General features: G+C 38.3%; 1 protein-coding gene across 3 annotated transcripts in view; it reads right to left on the minus strand.

The window, feature by feature from the left end:
• Positions 1–1,599: 1,599 nt before the first annotated feature.
• Positions 1,600–15,980, minus strand: part of LHFPL2 (LHFPL tetraspan subfamily member 2) — a 128,174-nt gene continuing 113,793 nt past the window's right edge. For all 3 annotated transcript variants that reach the window (XM_060761618.2, XM_060761619.2, XM_067464574.1), the window contains one exon: positions 1,600–6,180. In XM_060761618.2, coding sequence (XP_060617601.1) covers positions 5,924–6,180 — 257 coding nt within the window. In that variant the 3' untranslated portion in view covers positions 1,600–5,923. The remainder of the gene's footprint in view (positions 6,181–15,980) is intronic.

A 15,980-nucleotide genomic window follows, 5' to 3' on the forward strand; every position in this document is an offset into this window, starting at 1 on the left:
ATGCTATAGCAGGGGAAGCCCAAGTTGCATTAGACATTTTAAATTCTTTCTTCTAAGCTTTAGAAGCTCTCTAGGTTTCTGTGCATACAGCAACTTCATAGACACTGTTTTCATATCAAGGGAAGTATTCCCATCATCGTCTTCAATCCAGACATGGGCTGTTTTTCTTCTGTGTGGCATGCTATAACTCATAACTGCAGGGTTGCAGTTGGCTTGCGGATTTGCGTGACAGCAAGATGGTGGAGACGGCCCAAGAATTCTCAGATGTTGTGAGGATCTTGTGATGGACGCAGACAACTGCTCACTTATTTCTTTCACCCAGGTTTGACTTGAAAGAGTTTCATAGTATCGTCTTACAAAACAACTTACAAAAGAGTGAAAAGGCATTGTTTTTAAAAATGCATATTTGCTCTCTTTCTCTGTATACATACATACACACATATACAATGGTTCATAGCTTTCATTGTACTAATTTTTCAACACAAGTATCTGAGCCTTGAAATGCTTGCGGTTGTATATTTTCTGCTAGCACTGTCTGCTTAGTCACAATAAATGTAGTTTTGTGCAGCCAGGTCAATATCTCTGTTTGGCAAAGGTGCAGGTGCCAGCGCATGGGGATGGGAGCTGACATCACTACAGCAAAGAAGGGTTGTAGGTCACACTTTACGTATGCATTTTTATTTGAAATTTTATAATTAAAAGTGCATTAATTGATCAGCATGTTTAATTAATGCACTTAATTGACAACCACTTATTTGGGAGTCATTAAACTTGAAAACATACAACCTGTTCCTCCCTTGTCAAACAATGTTCTTCCTAAATGTTCTTGGAAGAGTTCCCATTAGCAAGAGCAAGTTGGAGGAGGGCAGCCTGAAAGGGGAGATTCTTGAGTTTCCCTCCCATCCAAAATTAGTCCCCACTCTAAATTCTGTGTTGATAAAAGCTGGTTTTTAGATGACAATTAAATCATTCAAAATGTGTTTGGTTTAAATGTGTATCTGAATTAAGAAAAGTTATGTAAAGTATATGCTGTTTCATGATTTATTTCTATTTGATTTTATAAAATAGTTAACTGTCATGAAAAGATGTAGTAACAGGAGTTTTTTGTTAATTTATCTGGAGCACTTGGGAAAATGACATGTCGGTAATAAGTAGGTTCTTGATGTCTTTCCTTGTTAAAAAGTTTGATGAAAATTAGAATTATTGACATAAATTTATAAAACAACGTTAGCTTGTTATTTTCAACCTTAGCTTATTTTTACATATCAGTAATGAAAGATAGAGCTCCTACCTTCTATCTCCATTTGTATGCCTCCTTTCCGATAGGCTCTAGTCCTAAAGGATCGTAACAGTCAGCGCAATTCTATATCAGTAAAAAGGTTTTCTCTTCTTTTCCTGTAGTCAGGAACCACAACGTGTGTAGTTTCTATCTTCTGTTTCCCAGATAACTTAGCCGTGTGACTTTCAGAAGGATGAATTTTGGTATTTATTTATTTATAGGGTATTTTTACCCTGCTCCTTAACTACAAAGGCAGTCAGAGCGGCTTTCAGATTGCCAATAATACCAGTTCAGATTTGGAAATGATTTACTTGCCAACATCAGGGGTTAATAACTGTTTATTAGGCAAAAAAACAACAAAAAACAAACAAACTATATTGTAGACAATTAAATTAGCAGTCCAACTCCATTTCATCATTCTTTACTGAGTTTGGCGGACTGCAGCACATCAAACGTCTCCCACTTCCCGCCCCCTGTTGCTCTTCCTTTTTGCTGATGAGCTCATTAGTTGCTAAATAATAGCATACACTTCACATTTAGAGTTAAGGCTATAAATAGATTACCAATCTCTGCAGTTATGGTTAACCCTGCCTTCTCTCAAAGGAGGCTTTATAGCACAAAGTTGATTCCTAATGTTAAATGGCATTATAGTAGTTTTATTTGTCCATCGAAGCTTTACCATTCTTGTCCCTTTCAAACCATTCGTTTTCTAAACATCTTATTGCACATTACATATACACAGTTTAATTTCTTACTCTCTGGAAAGAGCAATGGCACACACATGTATATAAAAAAAGATTTAACCACAGTTGTCTTGTACACAGCCTCTGAGGAATGTGAAATACTTTTTGCAGGAATTGTTTAGAGATTAAAATTTCAGATTAAATTGTAGGATTGTGTTTGTTTGGACACTTTTATCGAAAGCATGGTAGTTTGAGGCACCCATCGTGAAGTTACTTCAGTGGGTGGCAACAGATCTTTCATCCAAGGAAGCATAATATTGGTAGCTATGGATAAAACCATGAAAGTGTATGGTTTTGGTTTTGTTTTTTTTTAAGGTGATGTACCACCAGCCCCAGTGGCGCAGCAGGTTAAACCGCTGAGCTGCTGAACTTGCTGACTGAAAGGTTGGTGGTTCGGATCTGGGGAGTGGGGTGACCTCCCACTGTTAGCCCCAGCTTCTGCCAACCTAGCAGTTTGAAAACATGCAAATGTGAGTAGATGAATAGAAACTGCTCGGGTGGGAAGGTAACGGCGGTCCCTGCAGTCATGCTAGCCACATGACCTTGGAGGTGTCTACGGACAACGCCATCTCTTCGACTTAGAAATGGAGATGAGCACCACCACCCAGAGTTGAACACGATTGGACTTAATGTCAAGGGGAAACCTTTACCTTTACCACCATGCCACTCACAAATCATGAACTGGAATCAGTCTAGAATATGTCCCACCTGTAAGAAAGAAACACTGTGCACTGTATAGGATAGATGGATAATGCCAGTGTTTGGTTGCTAAAATATTCATTGACTCAAATGTGGAAGCTGAGGTCCTAATTGTATCAACAGAGTTCTATTAAATTATAAATCCTGTATGTAAAATCCTTTATGTGGGACTGTGTCTCTGGTTTCCAGGAAAGCTTCAGAACAGAGGAAAGCCTTGTCCCTTAATACCCTTTACAGTAGTAAAGAGGCTATATACTGTACCTTCCTTTCCAGCAGCTTTTTGATCTTAGAGGCACTTAAAGAAAAACAGGTGTATAGCTAAGCCATATTAGACTGTAACAAGCAATTGTTTTAGGTTGTGGTGATTAATGCAAACAGGGTAAGACAGTCTCTTAGAAAGGAGCAAAAGTACATGTTTATCTCTCTCACTTATATGCTAAGATTTAGCTAGGCTTAATTTGCATCATATGTGTGCTTTCTAAGTTACCATGCTTTTTTGGTCCACAATATTTTTCAAGCCTGTTCAAGAGAAAAACAACATACACAAAATCTAAATATCCATGGAATGGATGCAAAGAAAATAATGTAGAAAAAATAAGGTAGAAGCTTACTTCCCACCTCCCTGAACACGATACTTAAAAATCTGTTAATAGATGCCTCCCCACCTGTTTTTTTAATTTTTTTATTTAATCAATTCATTAATTAACACAACAAATTAGCATTTCAGTAAGTTGATATATTCATATTTGGAACCCTGACAGAAAGGAAACTTTGAAATGTAGGAGACTGAATACAAAAAACTAGTGGTTTATTGAATCAAGTTCTTTTTAGGCAAGTGTTTTTCAAGAGCATCCTGTACTAGTCTGTTCCATAAAAGCTACCTCCTTCAACTGCTCTGTCTCTCAGGGCTGATTTATGCACTTGCTTTTAATTGAGTAAAAACCATTCCATGTCACTTTGAGAGAGAAGTTTAAAAACAACAATGTTGCATTTTTTAAAAAGTGTCATTTGGTGCACAGCTATGCCGAGGATGCTTACACATCTGGATCTAAAGAGCAATATTTACAGGAGGCATTTTCAGACTAGCACTTCCCCTTGCGATATGTGGTAAAAATCACACCCTGTGATGATTTAAGGCAGCGCTTGATGTAAACATCTAACTCCTACTGGTTATTCTAACTTCCATGGTAAAATGTTTCAACCAGGTGGGTTTGTTTCATTATTAGCAATGAGAGCACAACCAGAAATGTATACGATGGGTGGTTTGAGCAGGACTTTGTACTGCAGCCTCCCAGTACAGTATCCAGCTTGGACCTGCTGAATGATCCCAATAGCCATGTTTTGTCACCCTGGAAAGTTTTTGTTTAGAATAGGAGGCAGCATTTGTCTTTGGTCACAAGTAAGTCTTCTTTTTTGGAAGGTTTTCGTCAGGTGTCTGGGGGGCGGGGGGAATATGTTTTAGGAATATTGTAGGAGGAGCTGGTAAATATGGAATTTAAAGATAGTTGGGTTTAACATTTGGTGTATTAAACTATATTATTATAGTGGTATGATCCCCCCTTTAAAAAGTGACACTTTATACTCTCTGTGAAGTCTTGGAAGCCTCTATGTTGCAGGGACTTTCTCATACTTTGGTCACAAAGTATGAGAGGCAGCCTAGCTTTTGTGAACTGACTCTGTACCCTCAACACTTCTGGCGTTCAACAGAACAGCACTGATAACATCATACAAAATGTATATGTCTTTAATTTCAACTTGTTAATTTCACAGGTGCCTTATTGGAGTTCATGTAGCAGTGGTTAAAGCAGCAGCAACCATGCACTACAATCCTGAGTTAAAGGGTAGATTCCAAATTACATTCCTTTTCACCCAAAGTTTCTTTTTTTCCTTTTAGAAAATATAGTAGAAATAAGTGGTTATCATTAGTGGTTTAATATAGCATTTTAGTCTAGAAGACCCCCAACTACTGTGTCCTTCGTTTGTTGGAAGGTATAATATAAAGTAAGCATGACCCTCGTATCCAGAGTGGATACGTTCCCAGACTTACCACAGTTAACTTAAAATAACAAATAGCAAACACTTTCAGTGGAAGCTGACCATGGAGTCGCATTGGAGGATTTTGAAAATGCCTAAAGAAGACATATATTGATGCATTGTATCAGTGTTAATAAGAGTAATCTAACAACTGAACATCAAGATATTAGTCATCCCTTCAAATGTATTTTCAAAAAAGCATGGGAAATCACTGAACATATTAACATAACTAATGAAAGAAGATCACTTGTGGGAAACCACTAACTACTAAATTCATCTGCCGCTCCATTCGGGTGCATTACAACATAAAAAGAAATTTCAAAAGAAACACCATTAGGTAGTACTGTGGCTTCTTCAGGCACAGATTTCTAGTAAGATAATCTTATGACATTTTGGACTCCAAAAGATGAGTACAGACAGTTGGCAGTACTGAGCTTGCTAATGTTCCTGAAATTGTAGGGCCAACATCTTGTCTTATAGGCACACATTTGGTGTGATATATACTAGGCACTAAGACCTCCTTTACTCATCGACATTTATACAGAGAAATCAATAATACCACCTGCAATTCGCCTGTGCTAGAAGGCCTATTCTGGCTGCTCCTGCCTCCTACACATTTAGGCTGTAACTTTTATGTCTTACATATTCCTTAAAAGTATTGCTTGAAAAACCGTCCTGCTAACTTCAGCTGGAATTCTTGCTCGTTTCCTAGGCATTCTTCCAATTTGTTATTGCATACAACGTGCTTTTTCGTTAAAATGAATTCTGCTCTGGAGGATGGTGCCTAAAACCCTTAACACTGAAGCGTGATTACACTATCTTTTTCTGTAAATACTGGAGACGTATTTATTTTAAACACTATCCTTCAAAGAATTCCTTCACAGTCTTTCATAGTGATGAACACAAAATCAATAATTTCCACAGTTGTTTGAAATCATTCATAGAAACCTGAAGCCAACCGGGGTGCTAAGTAGCATTATGTTAATGTACCCACTACCAGAATTCCCACCAGTTAACATTTTCTTCTTATTTTGCCTATAAAGTGACACTATAAGGCTTGACTTTCCAGGAGACGTGTGTCTCCACTGCTGCCTACCGGAGTCCAGCTATTAGTCCATTTTGAAACCAGTTCTTCTGAGAGATGCAAAAGTTTTTTTTTCTTGGATCATTAAAGGAGGCAGATAAGGCTTTTCCCCTCTTCAATTTCCTCTTGCACTTTGTCACTGGAGGTGGCAATTTCAGCCTGGGCAGAGAAGACGGCACAGATAAAGGTCAGGACTGTGCCCCCGATGGCAGTGTAGAAAGCCCAGCCAAGAGAACAGTCACCAAGTTTATAAGCTGAAGCGTAAGGTCCACAATAGCTTGTTGCCTTCTGACAACCCCAACCTGCAGGGTATAGGATCAAGCCTAGGATAAGGAAGAGACCTGCCAAGAAAAAAAAGGACAGTTAGACCAAAAATACAATAAACTGATAACATTTTTTTAAAGTAGCATGTAAGGGAAGCCATTATTGGAGGAATATTTCTATTATGTTTTAATATTATATTTTCTATTATGCTTCATAATGATGTTTTCCATAATGAAACTGTACATCAGGATGATTTAGATTGCTGCAGGATGTTTTGTTTACAGTGTCTAGTCAAGTTTATTTGATGCTCAGACCATAGGTCTTTCACATATAATGAAAATAAATAAATACATGAAAACCAGATTGTTAAATACAATATAATACACCATTAAAACCCTATAAATCATTACAATGCTACATATAGCAATGGCAAGATGCACTCTTAAAATACTACATACTGCATGGATTAGCACCAGTGTAATTAAAAACCAGGTAAAACCAAATAGATACAGCATTATTAAAACTATATAAACAGCCACTATTAGTTAAAAGCATCCCCAACATAGTCGACTGCAATATCAGAAATTAGTCTTGCCCAGATTTTCTATGCTGACAGGCCAAAAAGAGACGCCTTGTGAGTTCGATCCTGTTCACAATCAAACATTTCACTGCGAAGACATACACATTATCTGAAATACTGATCTACAAAACCCTTGGCAGGACAGTGGGTTGTCCTATCCCAATTGGCTTGATTTGAAAGGCTTTCAGTGTGCACAGAAGAATCACAGCTGATTCAGACTCAAGGCCTGCCTTATTCAGCATGTGATCCTACTATAACTGCCTATAAGAAACAAAAGCCAATGCACAATCCAACATGCTCACTGAGATCTTGAAATGCATCTTTCCTTTGATATGTAAAATAAGTATGTGTAAAGCTATGCAACACAGACCATGATATAGAATCATGTCCAAGGAAAGTATTTTTTCTCTTTTATCACAAATATTCCAATAAAATAATGTATAAATACAGTAGAGTCTTGCTTATCCAACATAAATGGGCTGGCAGAACGTTGGATAAACGAAAATGTTGGATAATAAGGAGGGATTAAGGAAAATCCTATTAAACGTCAAATTACATTATGATTTTACAAATTAAGCACCAAAACATCCTGTTTTACAACAAATCAACAGAAAAAGCAGTTCAATACACGGTAACATGAAATAATTACTATATTTACAAATTGAGCACCAAACATCACAATGTATTGAAACAGCTGTGGATCCGGGTGGGAGGCAGACTGCGTTGGATAATGCAGAATGTTGGATGAGCGAAGGTTGGATAAGCGAGACTATTATAACATTTTGGATGTATGACATTTACCCCAAATATGTCAAATCAAGTAACATTAACAGCATTGAAAATTTTCCAATTTTACTTTTTTTTCTGGCAAAGCCACCTCACTGTTCTCACCATTAAATGAACTGCTAGTTTTTCTCCCCTGTCCCAAGCTGACATTTTCCTAAAGTTATAAATCATAGCCAGTAGCTGTTTGCTTCCTGGAAATCTTCAGGGCAAGAACAGATGTGAGAACTAATTTCTGTCTCATTCAAAGCAATTAAAATTTTACATGCTCCAGTAAATTATAGTTTTTTAAAAAATTACTAGGATAGAGTGTTAACCAGCTGGGAAAAACTACTACCCTATTTTGCTTCAAACACAGTGATGAAATAGCAGCACGCTTAAAAAAAATATGACTGGCGGTGCCTGAAAAATCCTTTAGCAAGCCTTTCTTAAAAATAAAGCCAACAACCTTTTATCATTTTGTTAGGGTACTGAAATCCCCACGAGCTAGTCTTGACTAAGGATTTTTCTGAATTCTCATGAACAACGAGAACATTGTGTAACATTTCCTTTCAGAAAGCCTGTGTCCCTGGCTGCATAAAGTCCTGCTTAATCTTGGGCAGACGAAGATAAACTGGGCTTTCATCCCTCTGAGCCCACCAACTGTGACAGACTAAACACCCGAAAACCCCTTCCTGATGTCATCAGATGTTCCTTTGTCAGTATGATATACCATAATTCCTCTGATTATGAGACCTACTGTTCATTTAACCACATAAAAAAAAAAGTTTGGAAATTGCAGTCTTGAGTTCCAAGCTTCCCATTTACATAGCTTTTGTCTAGAAAACCCAGAATGCTTTAAAGTTGCACCAAGCAAGTGATACCTTCATGTTCTTGTGTAGAAAGCACAACTACAAATGTAATTGCCACAAGCCTATATACAATATAATCTTTATTTTTACAGCAATTCAAATAATTATGGCTTCACTCAAATATTTCTAGTAGGGAAGTATGGTTAGAATTAAATACTGAATTTAAAAACTGAACAGGATCAGCTACTTATTCTTATTTATAGAACTTCACTCTTCTGGAGAGAAGATGTTAGGACTAAACCTATGATGTAAAAGGCTTACATTACAAGAGATTCTGGAATTCCGTCTCTTGGATTTTTCACACAGTACTCCTTATAGTTGCATGAGCAAAGAAACAATATGCTTCTGCTCTGGCAAACCTTTTAGAAGGGTGGCTCCAACTTTGTGCAAAGTTCTCTCTTTTTGTGTACCTCTTAAGATTTTTATCCTGTCTTCGATAAGTTCCAGCGTGTTCCCTTATAGAATGAGCAGATATAAGGAATGCTGATAGTTTCATTCTCGGTAATCATGCCACTCCAAACTTTCACATACACCTTTATATTCTAGTTTGATGAACGTGGCATTTCTCATTGTAACTTTTCACATACCCAGAAGTGGTTCTAACTCAGCACAATGGCCTTCATTCATCCCTATTTTGCTAAAAAGAAAAGATGGGAAAATGTTGGAAAACAGTACATCCAAAAAAAAAACCAAAAAAAAAAAAACAGGAAGAAAGTGCACTAAAAGATCAAAAAGAACATTCTTCGAACTCAAGCATGATTCCTCTTGAAAGAGGCATAAAATTTCACTTGGTTATGCCAAGAAATACTGTTTACTGAGACCAGGAGTGGCTGCTGTTTATTCTATTAAAATGCCAACACTTTCAATAGTACAAATGCAGGTGAATATCGACAGCTGCACATGACTTCAACCCAGCTCTCCCCAGAGTGGGAAAGAGTTATTCTGAGAGAATAATCCCAAGATTTTCCCAGATTCAAGGAATTATCATCCAAAAAAGTAACTTTTCTAAGCTCTCGGAAGAACTGGATTGAAATCATTGTTAAGATATTGAGGCTCACCAACTGTTTGTAGTTAAGATATTGAAATTCACGAAGTCATTCATAAACTCATCTTCCTAAAGATCGGTGAAAGGACAAAATGCACCAAACCTGGGCTGCTTAACATGAGTTGGAATTGGGACCAGGTGATGGCATCATAGTGGTGAAGCAGTGAATCTATTCTAGGTTTTAGTTTGAACAGTACAAGGTTAAAGCTAAAGTCTTCAACTATATACTCAAATATGTTCTACAGTATGAAGAGCTCCTTTAAAATCTAGACTACAACCTGCCTTGATGACATGGGAACCACCCATGGCACTGACTGGGTTCCTCTGTATGTTTACTTGGGATCCTGTGTCAATGAAGTGAAAACAGTCCTGGGACTTCATCCCATGGGAGAAGTAAAATGAAGTAAATCATTGGTTTTTCCCTAAGCTTTGCCATACCTGTTTTGAAATGAAAGATTTTCCTACCCCATCACATCTAATCCTTTTCCCCACTTTCGTTAAAATTTATCTGTTTGATTTGCCACCACACGCAAGACATATGTCTTCTTCCACTATCTCCTTCCCTGTTGTTTTCCCTCAAAATCCTTCAACTTCAGCAGAGTTAAGGCATCAGTCTTAAGGAACCACTTCTTGAGTTGTTTGCTTTCCAACATCCTTCCAATGAAGATGAGTTAAGGCACCCTTTTTAAACACTTATTTCAGTAGGAGCTACACCACCTGTATTTATTTATTATTATTTATTTCAGACATTTGTATCTCATCCTTCTCACTCCCGAAGGGGGACTCAGGGTGGCTCACAACCAGCAACCATTAGATGCCAGCAACAATAAAATCACACTTAAACATTAGTTAAAGCATCAAAATTAAAGCATCAATTTAAAAGATTCAAATCCAAGTCAGAGTCATAATCCGAGGTCTGTCCAGTTGTCAAGAAGCATTAGATATTGTTTGAAAAGATATATATCCCCCCCCCCCAGTTTATGGTGGAAGAAAGGATTATATACTGCCCATCTTGCCCCCCCCCCCCCATGACAACGTCATCGTTTTATTTACAAATGAGCAAGAGAAGATTTCCATCACATGTTATGGAAATCCTCCTTGGACTTGGACTTGAATCTTTTACACGTCTCTATGGATTTGAAGTTTTACATGTCTCTATGCGGGGAATTGAAAAATAAATGGCTTGCCAATCAACTTAGGGACTGTGGGGGAAACCCACACTTTAGAAATGGCAAAATACCTGGAACCCACAGTTGAAGCTTGCGTTGTGTGATGTGCTCCCTGAGTGCCAATTCTTTAGTGGCTAGAAACGCTGATTATATTGATGAAGTCCCTAAACACACAATCTTGGGCTACTATTAAAATACATCATGAGAAGCATTTTATTATTTTCAAAAATTACATACAAACAGAGAACTAATGAAAATCAGTTTTCAGTACTGCAATTTTTCAGAGACATTTCAGTGATATTTAGGTATACAGTCCTGTACTTTCCCCCTTTTTATTGTAAAAAGGTCAGTTTCAACTGCATTGTCAGTGAAACTGACAAGTGAGAAACATGATGGATCTGGAAGGTGCAAAGTATTCCATGGCTAACTTCCACAACTTACTATCCAGAGACTAGTTACTCTTGTAATATAAAGATAAAGAGGAGAGGCCTCTTGTTTTAGCCACTTTGGTGCACTGCATGCATTATTGGAGGATCTAATTCTGCAAAGTATGCATAGAATTTGAAATCATTGCATCATAGTATTTTTTTTAACATCCAGACAGTAAGTCAAGGAGTATATCAATGCAGTTGAAACTGACCTTTTTACAATAAAAAGGGGGAAAGTACAGGACTGTATACCTAAATATCACTGAAATGTCTCTGAAAAATTGGCAGTACTGAAAACTGATTTTCATTAGTTCTCTGTGTTTGTATGTAATTTTTGAAAATTGAATATGTTTTGCATTACAGTCTTATCCTGCAGAATTTCTCTGAATTAAATATACTGTTCATGCAAAGTAAACAGTCTATTTTAATTTGGTTCCAATAATAATTAATCATTTAAATTTCATCTGTACATACAGATTTATTAGCTGCTTCACTGAATTTAGGTGCAATTCTTTACACTCCTGTCTAAAAGTAGGCCCAATTCAGGCATGTAGCCGGGGGGGGGGGGGGGGGGGGGGGCTTGAGCCCCCCCCCCCCCCCGAAATTCTCATGGTTCGCAAAAAGGCCTTACTGGTGCATTATTTAAACTGTTATGTTTATTCATATCATGATCTGATCACCCTACTCAATATATCTCATATGCATGGGGGTATTGGGGTAACGATACAAAAGGTTTGCTAGGGTAGACCCTCTTTCACTCGGACTCAGCCCCCCCCCCAACAAACTCAGCCCCCCCTCCCGAATCAAAATCCTGGCTACGGGCCTGGCCCAAGTGAAAACATGTACAAGTCAACACTATGAAGCATAAATGTTCTGTTTAGAGACCATTAAGAAGCCAGTTTCTTCCTTCCATTTCTTTATGTTCACCACTTCTTTTATCTCTGTAGTGTAACTGAAAAATGAGAAAATACACCCACTTCAGTTTTTAGGTACTGTATATTGAAGTATTCAATACTTAATGGTCCTCACTGAATTCCTATATAACACATTCTGGGGAAGATTGAACTAGTTAATTAATGACATGCACTTAATGAAATAAGGTTTCAGTAGTTGAAGCCAGAGTTGGAGACGGAATGTTTGAAGTTAGTTGTTCAGTCACAGAAGTATCTCCTGTTTTCACATGATGGTCACTCATCCTTAAGGGATAGATAAGAAATTAAAACAGGCACAGCTCCCAAAATAAAGAACAAAGAAAGTGTGCTTGAAATACTATCAGCAGTTGATAACCCCAAGGTCACTTAGAAGAATGGACTACAGAGAAAGGATGTCAAAAATGAGCTCAAAGCCTTGTTCAGATAAATTCAGAGTTGAAATGTATTAAGTGACATGACCTTGCCAACTGATTGCAGTAAATATTTTATCTGAGTTCTGTTGGAACTATTGGAATGTAACATCAACGTAACAATAACTCTGGTGGGTCAAATTTGGCCAGTACAATGTTCAATCTGAAATGATAACCAGGGAATTTGGGGCAAACATTCACCTAAACTAGCAAAGCACCAAACATCTCCATTGCTTGGTTCTGGTATTTAAAGTGTGGTGGAAACTTACTTTTTCAGACTGAAATTCACAAAATCCTCCAGCCAAGTTGGAAAAATATTTTTGACTACAGCTTCCCAAAATCTTCAACCAGCATGAGGTAACTTTTCCTAGTGCCAAATATTTGGAGAAACACTATCCCTGAATACTGGGGTTACATTTAGCATTCAGAACTAATATCAATGTCAGTGCTGAAACACAAAAACTTAAATTATGAAGTTGAGCACTAGAAATTCATTATGGAACAACATCACTCTAAAGACTGCCTGCCATGCTCTACAATTAAACGACACCAGAACAGCACCAGGGGAATGAATAGAAGCTTTGCAGTGACATAAAACAGGTCCTCCCCCCCCCCCCCACTTCCCCTAACGCTGCTGGATCCTGGAAAGAGTCCCTTCAGAGAACAGTTGTCCAGCTGTTTGTTTGGATAAGGAGAATACTGTTTAGTACTCAGGGTCCCTTGAACAGATGCTGTTCTGCTGCATTAAACAGCCAAGAATGCTAGCAAAGTCTGACCCCCTCACTCCAAATCTTGAAATGATCATCTCCCATTTCTGAATTAAACTGGGATGTCTGTTGCACATGCCCCCACAAAAAAACAACCAAACACGAGGACTACAGAAAGGATTTGGTTAAACAATGGGGAAAATAAGGAAATGGCTGGAATCTTGCATTAGGAGATCTATGTGTCTCAGGTAGCTATATTTTTGTAGCTACATGTTCCAATGCTACACCCAACAATCCACCTTTAAACACCTCCATCCCTCCAACACAGCTATTTCCATATTGTCACAGTGGAGAGATCAGTGAAGAGGTGGAGTTTTAGGCAAGGTGCTGGGTTTTTGCATAGTCACAACACAATTCTGACCTTCACAATGGCTAAAACAGGGAGTTGTGATGGTACAGGTTGAAATTCACAAACATGTTTCTTTCCAAAATGTATAAGTAGCTTCCATGAAGCACCTTGTAAAATCTGTTCTTAATAATTTAAAATATAGTAAATATTGGCTTTCATGCTCGAGAGAATTCCTTTAATCAAATACTACCAAAAGGTGCATCCAGACAGCTGCCAGCACTACTGATCCAAAGATCACTTGTGCCTCTGTTCCCTCTTCTCCTTAGCTTCTTGTGGTAAGAAAAGAAGCAGAAGAAGCTCTGATGAAATGTTAGTCAGCTACTAATGGAAGATATTTGAATCCCACTAAAATGAACATGATAGAGCACTACCACAATGGTTTTTGGCTGCATCTGAGATGGTCCAGGCTGTACCAGGATTTCCCCTCCAAAACCAGAGAGAACTTCAACATGACTAAGGAAGATCTAAAGTTGGTCTTGTCTTTCCTGTTGTTGTTGTTCATTCGTTCAGTCGTCTCCGACTCTTCGTGACCTCATGGACCAGCCCACGCCAGAGCTCCCTGTCGGCCGTTACCACCCCCAGCTCCCTCAAGGTCAGTCCAGTCACTTCAAGGATGCCATCCATCCATCTTGCCCTTGGTCGGCCCCTCTTCCTTTTGCCTTCCACTTTCCCCAGCATAATTGTCTTCTCTAGGCTTTCCTGTCTCCTCATGATGTGGCCAAAGTACTTCAACTTTGTCTCTAGTATCTTTCCCTCCAGTGAGCAGTCGGGCTTTATTTCCTGGAGGATGGACTGGTTGGATCTTCTCGCAGTCCAAGGCACTCTCAGCACTTTCCTATCTCTTCTTAAATCATTTCTCGTTAACATTGAGGAGAAGGAAAGATAGCCAGATTGAGGAGAAGGAAATATAGCCAAATTACAAGTATGAGGAAATCAGGGAAATTTTTGTATATGTGTCACACAAAGCCTTCTATGCAAGATTTAGAAAAGCCTGAAATCTGGTCTATATATCTCCTATGCATACACCAATTTTCCAGGTTAACTGGACTGCAGTTCAGGGGAATGTAGTACCACACTGTTTTTCAAACAGGTAGGCCTGCAAGTTTTTTGTACTGGCATGCCAAGTATTGGTATGCTGGGTACTGGTACCATAGTTATACCCATATTATCATATTTCTTCCTTAGAACCTCTCCATAAAAAGCAACCAACAACTCACAAATTGACACTGATCCACAGATTGCCACCTTGAGGAGAAATGTATGAGACCTCCCTGTTTTATACCTGAGTCTCTCTGTTGTCATTGCATATGGGGAATTGTACTTCACAGAAGTACACTAGAGTTCCCAAGCAAAGTATTGTAAGTACCCTATCAAACTACAAATTCCAGGCTGTCCGAGGATGGAGCCATGATATAAATGGTATGAAATTGAGGCAGAGGCCTATAAATTATGGTGTCAGCTCTTTAACTGGAAAATATATTTTTACATGAAAAAAATCCCATCCTTGTGCAAGCCTGGAGAAAATCTGACTCATCCTTGTCTCATGTTAAGATCTGACACTCAACAGAACATCTCCTGCTGATAATTTGCCTGTAGAGTAGCATCAGAGGTAAAGTGGAAGTTCAGCATGATGGCATATAGTCAGCATTCTCATCCTTGAATCTCCTTATGTGGTAACTCTACTCAAAAATTAAAATTTGATTTAGGAAAGATTAAGATTGGCAAATATGAGTGGAAACCTTTATCTTCTTGAACAATATTTATAGAACTCAACTCAGCAGAAGAAAATGGCAAAAAGAGACTGAAACTAAAAGCTATAAGAGGCGCAAGGCAAGACCAAGGGTTTTCCATGGTTGTTCCTAATTTATATCAGCAACAATACTAAAAGGAAGTCTTTTACTAATACTCTCTTCCTTCTCTTGTCTAGAACATTACACTCAGTGAATCACATACGTCATAACACCGTTCTTACAATGATTGGTCTCCTATTCTTCCCTCTGTGTAACCTGTACCAAGAGTTGTACCAGTGGATTGCAACAATTATCAGAGGTCAATAACAGTAGACAAGCTTTCTGAAAAGCAAGTTGATAACCACTATCATTTTCCTCAAATTCCGGGAGTGTGGAACAAGATTAGCAAATATTCTACGGTTACCCTGCTCACAAAAGGCAGCTCTCTTCCCCAATAAGTCAAGCCAGTGAGTCCTCTGGGACACAAAGAAACCATGGGACAAAGGCAACTGGTGTTTCAGATGGTGTGCTGATGGGAAAGACTTGAAAACTAGAGCTCACAATCTCTCTGTAAAACCTAGGCCCACTATAAAACTAGAGCACCTAGGCTCTCAGTCCATTCAAATACTCCAGTACAAAGAACTGGGGTTATGGGGAAATGAAGCCCTGGCTGTTACCATAAATATTCGTTCTTGGTTAGGGAAGGGCAACACATTGCATACAGTTTGGAAAGATCCAACAGTGTGTAGATTGCTCCTCCCTATCCAGAGAATTAAACACATGTAATAGTTTTCTTTTCCATTGTTTATCTTCTCAACTTGAATATCCAGGAT

Source organism: Anolis sagrei, chromosome 2, assembly GCF_037176765.1.
Source record: "Anolis sagrei isolate rAnoSag1 chromosome 2, rAnoSag1.mat, whole genome shotgun sequence".
Taxonomy (NCBI): Eukaryota; Metazoa; Chordata; class Lepidosauria; order Squamata; family Dactyloidae; genus Anolis; species Anolis sagrei.